This window comes from Mesitornis unicolor, unplaced genomic scaffold (assembly GCF_000695765.1).
Source record: "Mesitornis unicolor isolate BGI_N332 unplaced genomic scaffold, ASM69576v1 scaffold6761, whole genome shotgun sequence".
In the NCBI taxonomy this organism is placed as follows: domain Eukaryota; kingdom Metazoa; phylum Chordata; class Aves; order Mesitornithiformes; family Mesitornithidae; genus Mesitornis; species Mesitornis unicolor.
The window spans coordinates 43,380-55,929 of NW_010164360.1; the positions used below are offsets into that span (position 1 = coordinate 43,380).

Consider the following 12,550-nt stretch of genomic DNA (forward strand, 5'->3'; position numbering starts at 1 on the left):
CCCTCTCCAAGTTTTTTTTGTGATTTCCTGGTAGGCAGCGATGCTCTAACAGTGGCTGTGGTGCTTTCTCAGAGACAGCAGCCACTTGGCTTTTCTCTTGGGCTAACGGCAGAACTTGTATTTTCTAAAGGGCATCATCTGGATACCCCTTTTATGCTAACTCATTTGTTCCTTGCTACACTTTGGAATAGAGAGTGAATTCCTTTTTGGAAGGGCCATTTTCTTCATTGACTCTGAAGTGTGCAGGATGGTTGAGATTGTAATTTAGGTACTTCTGTTAGGTGTATAAAGACAGGTGGGATGAATCCAAGCCAAAGCATTCAAGAAAGAATAGACAAGTTGGAGTGCTTCTGAAGTAAGTGGGGAGTAGGTAACTGAGACAGGGCTGTCATATTCAGTGGATATGATATGCGAGGATTTTTTGACTCTGAAGAAGGCTTGAAAACTTGGCCATCGCTGTAAATTTTTCCTTTTGTATTTGATGTAGAAAACAGTTTATTTAATCCCAACAAGGAAAGCTTTGTTGCAGCTTGATTTAGAATGAGAGCCACAGCTCGAGAGTGTGATTTTGGGAAAAAGGATCCAAGCAGTTAGTATGCCCAAGTCTTGCTAAAAGTTGATGTAATTTAGGCTTGTAGGCCAAAAGACAAAAGCAGCTATGGTTCTACTTGCCATGGGCATTGGTAAGTGCTGGCCACCCAAACGCGTTTTGTGACCTTGCTTAGCAGTTGCTTGAGGAGCCAAAATTTAATCTCTTTTGCATTTTAAGTATCTTCATAATGGGCTCCTTATACAGGTTATTTTAATGCTATGTAAAAAAGGAATTCTATTCAGTAACTTGCAGATAGAAGAGAGGAAAATTATAGGTGAAGATGCTCATGATAGATAAAGGAAATCGATGATAGAAAAACTATTATGTGGTGTAATTGTTGTATTGCATGTGGATCTTGTCCACCTTGCTTGTAGTGAAAGACAGCGGTGGAACAAAGTTTTGGGTTCAGAAGACTGGCAGAGGGGTTCAAGTTCTGGGGCAGCTGGGATCAAGGCAGGATGCTGGTAGAGTCCCTGGTGTTTTGTAGGAGGTGCAGGGGGTGAGATCAGGGCTGACAAATACCATACCAGAGGGAGCATCCTACGGCTTTTACTGAGCCTCACAGGCTATTCAGGTGGTGATTGTGATATTTTTAGTGCTCTCTGTTCAGGTTAATTTTTCAGGTTTACATTTTCATCTTTATTCAAGAAGATGTGTTGCCAGTGTGTCTTAGTTGGAATTTTTTTGTAATGGCATGGTTTATTAAAAAACTACCTATCAGAATCTTCTGGTGTTTATCATTAAAAATGCCAGCTGTTAAAATCTAATCTTCATAGATTATGTGTAAACAAACAATCCTAGTGACCTCTTTGACCCTATTATTAACGCCATCTTAAACTTGTTTTCTCAAATCACTTCGGACCAATTTTCTTCTAAAACCACTTGTCAACTTTTTAGTAACTTAGAGAAAAAAGATAAGTCTTCTCTGGATACTTTCCTAATACAGCATTTTTTATTGTTTTGGTTTTTTTTACAGATAAATTTGCGCCTCATCTTGGTAAGCGGGAAAACGAAAGAGTTCCTATTTTCACCAAATGACTCTGCTGCAGATATCGCAAAACACGTGTATGACAACTGGCCGATGGGTGAGTAGCTGTGTGGCTTGGGCTTTTTAATTTGTGAGCTGGAAGCTTCCCTGTATTTTCAGACTAAAGTGTCAATAAACCGATGTCTGATCTCAACTTTCAAATTAAGTATGTTTATTGTGTATCTGGGCATAGATGTATATAGAAATACAGTTGTCTTCTTGCCCTCTTTTTTCCCTGTCTCTGTGGTTGGGCACATTTTTAGATATCTGGACTATTTCCTACTTGATCTAAAATTTGCTTCCCCAAACTGAAGTACTACTTTCCCTCTATCTTTAGGCACTTTTCTTAATCAATCTTGTTAGACGATCTACTACCTGTGAGGAAATGTTGGAGATAAAAAACCTCTTATGTGAGGACGGCTAATGTAAAACATAGCATGTCACAGGAATGCATTAGTGAAATTGAGCCCTGAAGTACTTCTTAGTGCCTTATCTTGGAAAGGATCTGTAATAAGGATATTTTTCCAGGAAAAAAATAAAATATAAAAGGACATTTTAAGAGGCATTAAAAGAGCAAGGGAAAATGGAGTTGTTTATATGAATGTATTTGGTGTTATGCAGGAATATTAGCTTCAGAAAATGGAATTGAAAACTTAAGATGTGTATTCACATATGTGAATAGTTCCACAAAAACAAAGTGCTTCTGTTCTCCCTGACTATGATTTCATGGGAAAACAGCCAAAATACAGACATAGCATTACATACGATGGAAGAAAATGCTTCTTTTGGTACAGGATTTCATTTGGGTTACTGTTTTGATGTTAAAAAAGACTGTTATTTACACAAACTAAAACACTGCAGTATCTGTCTCTGTGGTGCCTTTGACAAAGAGGTATGGTGGTTGATAACTCATGCTGAAAAGTTAGTGTTGATAATCCATATTTTAGGCCTTAAACTTGTCTTTGAGATCAGGAAGAACAGAGTTTCAGGGAAGTTGTTTGCTCTTTGTTTTGCTGGGCTGCAGCATTATGTATTTAGTAAAATATGTAATGGAGGAGGAGGCTTTTAGTCCTCTGAAGTATTAGATATAGATGTAAAACACTTTTACACTAAGAAGTCTGGTTGATGTAGCATCTGTGTCGCTATTGTGCATATTTTAATGTGTGCCTACAACATAGTTGTCATGACCAAATGTTCTTTGTATACTTTTTTCATCTGAATTAGTAAAGACAAAACTGGGTTTTATTTTTCTTATTCGAGTTTATTCCTGAACATGTGGTCTCATGTTCCCAGTCCTGTGAAGAGCTTGAAGGTTGCAGCTTGAGTTTAGAGTTGAGAAGAAACCCAGACTTTTGAAGTCTCATTTTTAAAGAAAAAGAAAAGTAGAACTGGCCATGGAAGCCTCAGTTCAAATCCCTGCTGTCCTGAGGGAGTGCACTACATCTTGATGAATATTTAATTGCCTGTGCAAAGAAGAATAGTGTCAATTTAAAAGACTGAGGAAAAATCTACTTCAGAATAGTGTCTAGGTTTTCGCAAGCATTAGCCCATTAGCTGTTTTTAGACTGAAAGGGCTCTTCTTTGCCACAAGGCTGAGAAATCTTGATGAGGACCAAAGTTTCCTTGAAGTAGAGATAATGTGAAATGATTGTTTTCACCACCATCTTGACTTGATCTTTTGGGGAAAAAAAAGTCATGAAATATCCTGAGTCCCATGCTGGCAGGATTAAGGCAAATCTGTCCACCTCTCTTTTGCCAATACAGTTGTTAATTAAGGATCTATTGACTTGTAGTGGAAAATGCCAAGTTTATATTAACGTATATCATCTAGGTAGGTTACCTGTTCTTTCTTCCCCCCACCCCATTTTCTTCTAATAATACTAACTTTTTTCTCATCCAGCAATTATCTGCTGAACGTAACAAAAAAATCATAAGTAAATATTTTCTCCTTGGCACATTTAGTCATCGGTGGAAATTAAAATTTGAAATCATGTCAGAAAGAAACATTTCAGACTGCCAGCTAGGATGCAAAAATTAAAAGGATGGGTAAATTGGCAGCTTGACAATGAGCAAATACCTGTGCCAAAATATAGTCTGTCTTCTTTTTGTTGCTGTTTTACATCATTATGGCGCGGTAAACTGGCTGAACTTCTCCTTTTTACAGCCATAGTATAGTGAAGTTCAGACTGTATGGAATTTAAAAAATGAAAAATAAAAAATGATGTCTTCCAAAAAATCCTTTCTCCTAATAATTCTGATCCTTAACTTAGCCCACTTCACAGCATAGCAAAAAGGGCATGTGCTTGAATTGCTAGACAATTGAATCAGACCCTGAGTGGAAATAACTGAAATTCAGATAGCTTTGGTTGCCTAATTTGATGTAATCTCACAAACCAGGCACATGGCAGTGCTGGGGATGTTGCAGCCGCTGCTGTCGATACCGGCTCTGCCTCCGCCGTGCTCCTGCTGCCCACCTCTCAGCCTGCCTTTTTTGCACCAGATGCCTCTCCGCACACTCTCCGCAGCCGTGGCTTTTGTTTTAAATGCTGCTCCTTCTGCCCTTTCAGTTCTCCTTTTGTGGTGCCAGTTGCTACTGCCCGTATGTTAATTGTATGTTCCCAGTGAACAGGTTGGTTTCTGTTGCCTGTCTGATCCCTTGCTGAATATTCATTTTGGTATATAAACACTACAAAAGCTGAAAGAGCAAGCATTTGTGAACAGCTGTTGCCAGATATCTGGTCAGCTGGGCAACAGAAAACACTGTATTCCATTTAAATTCAACATTTCAAGGTTTGAAATGGTTCAAGGTTTTATGATACTTGTTCTGTAAGCAAAGTGCAGATTTATTTGTTGTTAGAGTTGTGACAGGGTACAGTAAAAGAGTAGGAAACGATCATTTAAGCTTATAAATTATTTATGACAGCTTAAGCATGATAGGAAATGCATTATAGGGAAATGTGTGCTTGCTTTTCCCGAATCACTGTTTGCCACATTGAAACATCCACAGATTGCCCTTTGAGAAGTTCCTCAAAATATGTCAGTCAGTGTCCGTGCTCCCCTCTGTTCGGGTGCTCCTCGGTGACCGTGTGGGGCTGCTCAGGTCACTGCCCCCTCTGGACTTGTATCTGGTTGGTTCTGGCCATCATCGAACACCGCCGCAGAGCATTTGCAGTGCTGGGATCTGAGAATCCTGTTGCAAATGAGCCATCACATGTGTTTCCACTGTGTGTGTGGCCACTTTGCATTGCTGGAGGACGGCTCCAGTCAGTTACCTGGTGAGGGGGAGTACGGCTTGAGAAGCTTCCGAACGGGAAGAAATTAAGGCAATTTTACCCAAGTGGGTATTAAGCCTCAGGAAGCAACTTGCATTTGTGAAATATTTTGTGTAGGACTTGTATATGTGCTAAACATCTCATGGAATCTGTGAAGAAAGTTAGTAATTTATACTTGCAGGCATAAAATGATGTGTTTCAATGCCCGATGTCAAGTACTAAATTTAAGAATAGATTTCAGGAGTGTTAGCCTTCAATGATCTTTCTGAGTCTTCAGCCTATGCTCTCCCTTTAGTGTTTCATGCAAGAGTCTTGTTCTCAATTTTCTTTCTGGGTAAAGGTGAGAGAAATAACAAAATATGTTTTTATTACAATGTAAATGTGAAAATTCTCTTGCTTCTTTTCAGATTGGGAAGAAGAACAAGTCAGTAGTCCAAATATCTTGCGACTTATTTATCAAGGGAGGTTTCTTCATGGCAATGTGACACTAGGAGGTATGAAAATAATTTACACTATCCATATTACAGCCAGGCAAAGGAGATATTTATTTACAGTGCAGTAAATGCTGCTTTTCTGTTCAAGATCACTCTAGAGCTTGCTATATAGTACTTTTCCTCCTCATAGAGTTACATTGTATCTTATTGTGTATTTTCCATCTTGTTTCCACTGGTCATTAAACTTTGGGAGGTACCACCTGGTAAGTCAAAACTCCTTTTGCATAAAGGAACAGTAACGCTGCTTTTATTTGTGGTCTTTCTAAATGGAGTATTTTGTTCCGCCTCTTCTTCATAAATGTCTGAAGTATTTTTAAATGAATGGTAAAGATTTTCATAATTGGTTAAACAATACTTTAAATCTTAGTGCAAGAAGGAGGACACCCTGTGAATGAGAATGAGGGGAAGCATTCTTGCTGTCCAGTGCTCTCCCAGGGATACAATTGCATAGTTATGTGAAAACAAAAGTAAATGGCTTCACTTCATATGCTAAGGAACTGCAATTCAACTATGCCCCCTTGTGGCAAGTGTTTCCCCACAATTACATATTTTGATGGGTGTCGTTGAAAGAGAGATGACACAAATTTGTAACAATGATCTTGCCTTTTGTAGATAAAAGTTGCCAGTGTGAATATCAGTTGTATCAATGACTAAGCGAAATGAGACTCTGTGCCGGTTTAAAAATAATTGAATACTCCTCCTTCCTCTGCGTGTTCAGGTTCTTCATGCATTTGGTACTTGAGTGCAATACAGAGGGGAGAATGCAGTACAGAATCGCCAATTAAATGTTTTTGAAGTTAGGATGAACCCAGAAAGAATATTTCTGGACTGCTTTTGGTGATCTTTCCATGAAGAAGTGACTGAGATGATACAGCCATTGATTTGCTCTCTACCATTACTGATGTTGGCTAGTGATGTACTTTTAGAATAGATTTACTCTCCATATAAATCAGTTTTTAATGCTGATGTATATATACAAACAAGATCATTGTCAATTCAGCTGGGAGAACTCTGAAATTTTTATTCATTCTTTAATTTGTATGCTTACCAGGTGCCAGCGAGTGCAGCTAGCAGCAGTTGGAGTAGGGTTGAAAGACAAATGTTAAGTCTTGGATCATCTCTGCAATTATAGAGATGTTATTGTTACGCTACATTTTCCAGGCAAGGATAGCTACATGGGGTGTTCTTTGCCATTCGTCTCCAGGTGTTGCTCTTGACCACCAGTGCTTGTTCCCTTTAGTGACGTTTGCCTAAATCTGAAACAGCTTCGAATATTTGTTTAGTATGTGTAATACATTAACAAGTGAAGCTGAAAAGTAATAGCTGCATGCTGTTGACTCTTGCATTAACTCAGGCCCATTGATTTTGTTTGAACGCTTTCTTGGGTTCAGGGCATTTTAGTTCATTCTTAATCATTCATGCATTGCAATTTAATCATCGTGATTTTACCCTAAGGATCTTACGTGTATATGAGAGATCTTTTTGTTCCTGTATTGTTTTTTAAAAAAAAATAAATCCCTAAAACATTGGCTTACTTCAGTGCTAATGATGTTATCTGGAGTAAGATTATGCAGTTGAAAGGGAAGCAGCAGTTCATGAAGCAGCCTGAAAAGGCTGTTACTGCAGTTTGTGGTGTTGGTTAGATGAAGGGGGGGTAGGGTGAATTTCTTGCTAAGTACAATATTTAGTTTCTTATACTATTATAACACAGTTGCATTAAGCTTTTCTATCTGCAGCTCTTTATAACCGACTTACAGTACTTAGTGTTGTATTTGCTTTAGGAGATTAGGAAATATTGACTGGAATTTGGACCTACTGTGTACTGAAAGTCACTTTATCAACTAGTGAAACAAAAGTTTCCAAGGAAACAGTTTAGTGTTTTCTTTTTAACAGGAGTCCATTTTTGTTCACATTTAAAAATGCCGTTGTAATGTTCTAGTTTTAACCTCACGTGTCTACGTAGTGTCTTATGAATTTGAGACTCCTTTAAACTAAGAATCATCACAAATGACAAATTGATGGGAAAAAATGTCTTTTGAGTGGAAAATTGTATTCTAAAGAAACCATCTCTTTTGCCAGCTTCTCTGAACGGACTGTCACTACAAGAACAGTAGAGCTAATGGCACTGGAAGTGGTAAAGAAAAATAATTCCCTCTGTAAAGCTGCTGTGCCGCTCTGACCTGCAGGGCTTGAGCCACTCTGTTCTCTTGTGTCCTGCCTACATGAAGGATTGAGGAGTCAGTGAGCAAGGCTGAGTCTGTTGTTCAGCTTCCAACAGGAAATTTCATCCTTTGGCTAAATATTTGATCTGCAGCTTGCATTTGGAATAATATTAATCAGGGAGGTGATACATAATGGACAGTTCTCAGTTTCTTGTTAGATAACTGGAGTCAGCAGTGTTTTACTTCCTTATTTACTGGGGACGGGGGAGGGGAAGCCAACCTACCCTGTGCCATACACATACCAAAAGAGGGGGTGAAAAATAAGTTCTGACAAAAGAAAATCTGAAATAAAAGTGGAATTAAACAGATGGGAAAGGAATTGAATAAAAGTTTAGTTTAAGTGAGACAACGGAGTGAAAGATCGAAGCCAAGAGCCATAAAGGATTACTGAGCATGGGTTGGTGTGCTCAGGTTCTGTCATGGTGCTCCAAGCAAGAAGCTGGAAATTGCTAGTAAGAACTTGTGTGAACTGTGCAAACTGCTAGCTGAAATTAGGTAATTGAACTAATAGCATCCATTTACTTGATTACTGTAAATAAACAATCTCCACAGCTTACTAATCAAGTCTCCTCAAGTGTCTTGATATGATAAAAGATGTCCCTAATGTGATTAGTTCGTAATATTTTGCTGTTTCTGTAATGGCTTCCTAAGAGTTTGTAATGAAGACTCCTTTGAGTTTAACAGACTGTTAATATGCTCTTTGCAGCGTTTTCAGTTGTATCACAGAATCAAGTACTCAAAATACTTATCTGTGTTCGATTTTAATCTATTAGTAGCTTCTAGTTGCAGGTACAGGCAATCCTTCAAGTAAATTAAGCAACTTTCAGATGTGACTTTATCTATAGAGATGGCTTTTTTCAAAGTACAGCTGCTTCGAAGAACCTTGTGGATCTGTGTATCCCCCTGTATGCTTACACCTGTGTTTTAATCTGAACTTGGATTTTTTCCAAACGAATACACAGGCAATGAACATGATTAAGTAGCAATGTTAATAGCTAGGTTTGTATTGAATACATGTAGTAACCAAATACTAGGGTTATTTATTACTGAATTTTGAGTCTATGCTGTAGATTAAAATAGAGGCATTTTTCTCTTCAGTAACCTTCAGGTTTACTTGACATTCGTTATTCAGTCATTCACTTAAAATGTCTTGGTGCACTGTCTGTGAAAATAGAAGATATAAATTGAATTTGAGAGGACAAACTCTACTCGAGTCAGAATTATTTGTGTATTTAGGCTTAAATTTGTCTTACATTTACCACTAACTTTTTTTTTTCTCTGAGATGGTGGGAGGACAAAACTTAGAGCATCTTTACCCTACATTTCTCAGAAAAATAATATAGATGCTTAATCTTAGGAGTTGGAGAGAGGAAACAGAACTGAAGTTACAAGTAAAGAACTTGTAAAAATAGTTCCCTCCCCAACACCCCTCCAAATAATTGGAAGAAGTCAAAGTTCAGAATATTGAATCCAGCAATGAGAATCTGCTGAATATGAGCCACAGAGAATCTTTTCATTTCAAGGAGACTAAAGTTTTGATGAATATTATGCCACAGTGCTAAACCCATAAATAGAGCATTGTGTTGGTATACTTAAAGCAGAATGTGAAAATTATCGTTTTAGTTTCAGCAAGGAGCAGAACGAATTGTGGAAAGCTCCAATTTTGTTACTTTGTGTTACTGAAGCTCACAAAGGCAGCATTGTGAGAACTACCTTATCTGATTTAAAATGTTTTAAATTTGATACTTTTCACATGCAGCTGATGTTACAGATGAATATTAAAAAGGCAGTTTGCAGACGTTTTGTGTTTTGGAAAATCTGTATCATGGATCAAAGTATGTTTTAGGAAAATCTGTTTTGCAGTAGCGGCTCAGTGTTTTGGTCTCAGGAGTAACAACTTAGTGGCTGAATTGGCCACTTTTTTGCATTTTTATCAAGAAAATGTGCTTAGCACCTGGGTCTTGGCATGAATGCCCACTCCCACTTTACTCAGAAGAGGAAGGCTAAGTTTCCTAACAGGAATATCGTGTCTCTAAAAACACGGTGTTTTAAGTGATTATTACCAGGTCCCAAGACCCTGATTTACAAAGCTTTAGCCAAAGATGCCTTTATAGGTCTTTTTAGTAAGCAGTTCAAGCCTTACAGAGTGAACTTTTGAACAGATGCTAATCCAATTACAGTTAGTTTCAGTTGGGTGTTGTGAAGTAAGAAGACTGCTGTAATGTATTAATAAATCTCCCTCTCTCCTTTTGCAGCATTAAAACTGCCTTTTGGCAAAACGACAGTGATGCATTTGGTGGCTAGAGAGACATTGCCAGAGCCAAACTCTCAAGGTAGGCTGTGCACCAGAGGTATTTCTTACTCAAGTATACATCAGAGCAGTCAGATTTCCTACAGGCTTTTTGAGTATTTCATAGCAGAGAAAGGTCACGTCCTTGTAGTCTTTTGTAAAGCAAGTAATGGAATGCTTCTGTAATTTTTTTTTTAATAGAAAATTAAGAAATTAACTGTTTGGTTCAGCTTTTTCGTAGAATGCAGAAATTTACTCAAACCATTAAATTATCCATTTTTATTGTAAAGGAACTAGTGATTTATTTTTCAGTTGTGTATGCACGAGTATTTTAGTAATAAAAATATTTTTTTACTAACAGTAATAAAAACATACTTGTATCAAGCATACTTACATACAAAACAACTGAATTGCTTTAGAAATGGTCTGTAAGCAAAACTTTCTTCTTGTTCCACAGGTCAAAGGAACCGTGAAAAAACTGGAGAAAGCAATTGCTGTGTAATCCTGTAAACCCTCTTAGCTTTACCCGCTACATGTGATGTAATATAGTCTTTGTCTTTCATGCTGCTGAGATAGAAGAGGCCCTACCTTGCTTCAGACACCTGTAGGAAGAGCCTGTCTGTAAATCCATGGAACTGAAATATTATACGAACACTGTCTCATTAGTCTTTTTTTCTTTTTTAAGAGAAAAATCTATGAACACTTTCATTGGTTATTTTTTTTAAAATTCCTGCTTTTTGTTTGTTGAATAATCTTACAGTTCTTGAAAGAATTCAATCTCCAGAAAAGTTAATGGGTTCTTTTCCATAGCAGGAATTGTTTTGCTACCACAAAAATCTCCATTAACCGGATCTAACCAGTCAAGCTTTCTAGATGCAATTTGCACTAAATATGGTTGACAGTATATTTCTCATCAACAAACTCTAACAATATTTGAGACATTTACCAATAACCTACAATGTGTAATGCAACACTGGAAAATAGTGTATCTACAATTAAAACAAATCTCACTTAAGGCCAAAACAAAGGAAAAACTGTTTAGTCAATTCTACCTAAGTCAACCTTGGTGGCCAAACTGGCACAGAATACTAACTAAACCAAGTCTAACTATATATATTTTCACTGCAAGAAACAAACAAACAAACAAACAACTATGTGCCTGTAATTTAAAAGCACTCTGTAGAGGGCTGATGAAACTGATTTCTTCATTACTGCGTGCACTCTGATCTCGTACGTTTAGTTGAGTGCTTTTTCAGACAGCACAAACAAGTGCAGAGAGTGCGTTTCCTAGCCTTAATATGGGAGGGGTAATTTCCTGTAGTTCATAGGCTTTTATTATTGTGCATAAATGTTAGAAAACATCATTTACTAATCAATTTTATGTATTTGAATATTGGCAATTGGTGGTTTTCAGTCATTTTCTCATCTGTACCTTAGTGTCCAGTGTCATGCTTACTCATTAGAGACTTCAAAAGAATTGTGAAAGTTTAAAAAGCAAAAAGAAGAACCTCTGCCACAGTACTAGTTTTGTTTCTTTACGTAATCTGCATTTGGTATTAGTGCTTGCAATTGTATTAAAATCAGAAGCTGATTTCTGAAGGCATACATAATTAAAAAGGATGCCGTTCTTTTATTTCATATCAATAATTTAAACATTGATATGCTAAAGAAATTTGCACAGCACTAAAGCATGAGCTAGTTTCATCTAAACCTGTAAAAATAAAAATAAATAAAAATTAAAAAATATAAAAGATTTTATATTTTTTCACTGGGGAGGAATTCTTCCTGGGTGAAATTACAAATATGTGTAGAATATATTTAATAAAAATCTTATAAAATACATAACTATAGAAGTTAAATATAGATTGGCGTGTAGTATAATAGAACAATATTCCATATAAATAGCTTTAGCCTTTAAAAAATTGAGTCACAGGTTGACATTGTGTTCTGTACTAAAGTGTCCACAACTCTTACAGATGTTCTGTGTAATCGTTTTTTTGAATGATTGGCATAATTCAAATGTAGTCAGGTTATTTTATTCATTGTTACTGCTTTGAAATGCTTTATATGCAGTAGATTTACAAAAATATTGTTCATACTGATCAGAATTAAATTTGTATAGAGCAGAGTTTTAAAACAAATTGTAAATAGCACTAAACATTTTCTTTCTGCAACCTGTACTGATAGACTCTTCTGTAAACTAAATAAAAGAATACTGTAGTGCATTTTGGTGGTGTTTGAAGGGTTGTAAGTGGGTCTGTAACTACTAGTAATACTTTTTAATCTAGAAACCAAATAAGGACTCCATTTTATTTACTTTTAAAAATGGGGTGGTAGGGGCAAAACCTGTTGAAAAGTGCTAATGGGATTTATTGCTTCAGTTTTGGTTTCCTTTCACATTAAAAGAAGTGACAGAAGTTTGTTTTTTTCTTCTGTTGGAGAAGGATACGAGGACAGTGGCAGCTGCAAACGTGCAGCCAGGTCACACCCTGGTGTACCTCACAGAAGTTATGTGCTCGTACTGTAAGTTTTTGTAGTCTTCACTTACTTACAGCAGAAAGCATACACGTACCTCTAGGGTGCTGGGGACTGAGATGACCGTAGTATTGTGTGTGCATTGCCTAAATGAATAATTGAATCCTTTCGCTCTGCA

The 12,550-nt window shown here is 37.0% G+C and overlaps 1 protein-coding gene across 1 annotated transcript in view; it reads left to right on the forward strand.

Moving 5' to 3' along the window:
- Positions 1-12,122, forward strand: part of UBL3 (ubiquitin-like 3) — a 54,954-nt gene extending 42,832 nt beyond the window's left edge. The window contains exons 2-5 of the mRNA XM_010194282.1: positions 1,569-1,677; positions 5,299-5,385; positions 9,863-9,940; positions 10,355-12,122. Coding sequence (XP_010192584.1) covers positions 1,569-1,677; positions 5,299-5,385; positions 9,863-9,940; positions 10,355-10,407 — 327 coding nt within the window. The 3' untranslated portion in view covers positions 10,408-12,122. The remainder of the gene's footprint in view (positions 1-1,568; positions 1,678-5,298; positions 5,386-9,862; positions 9,941-10,354) is intronic.
- The last annotated feature ends 428 nt before the right edge of the window (positions 12,123-12,550 follow it).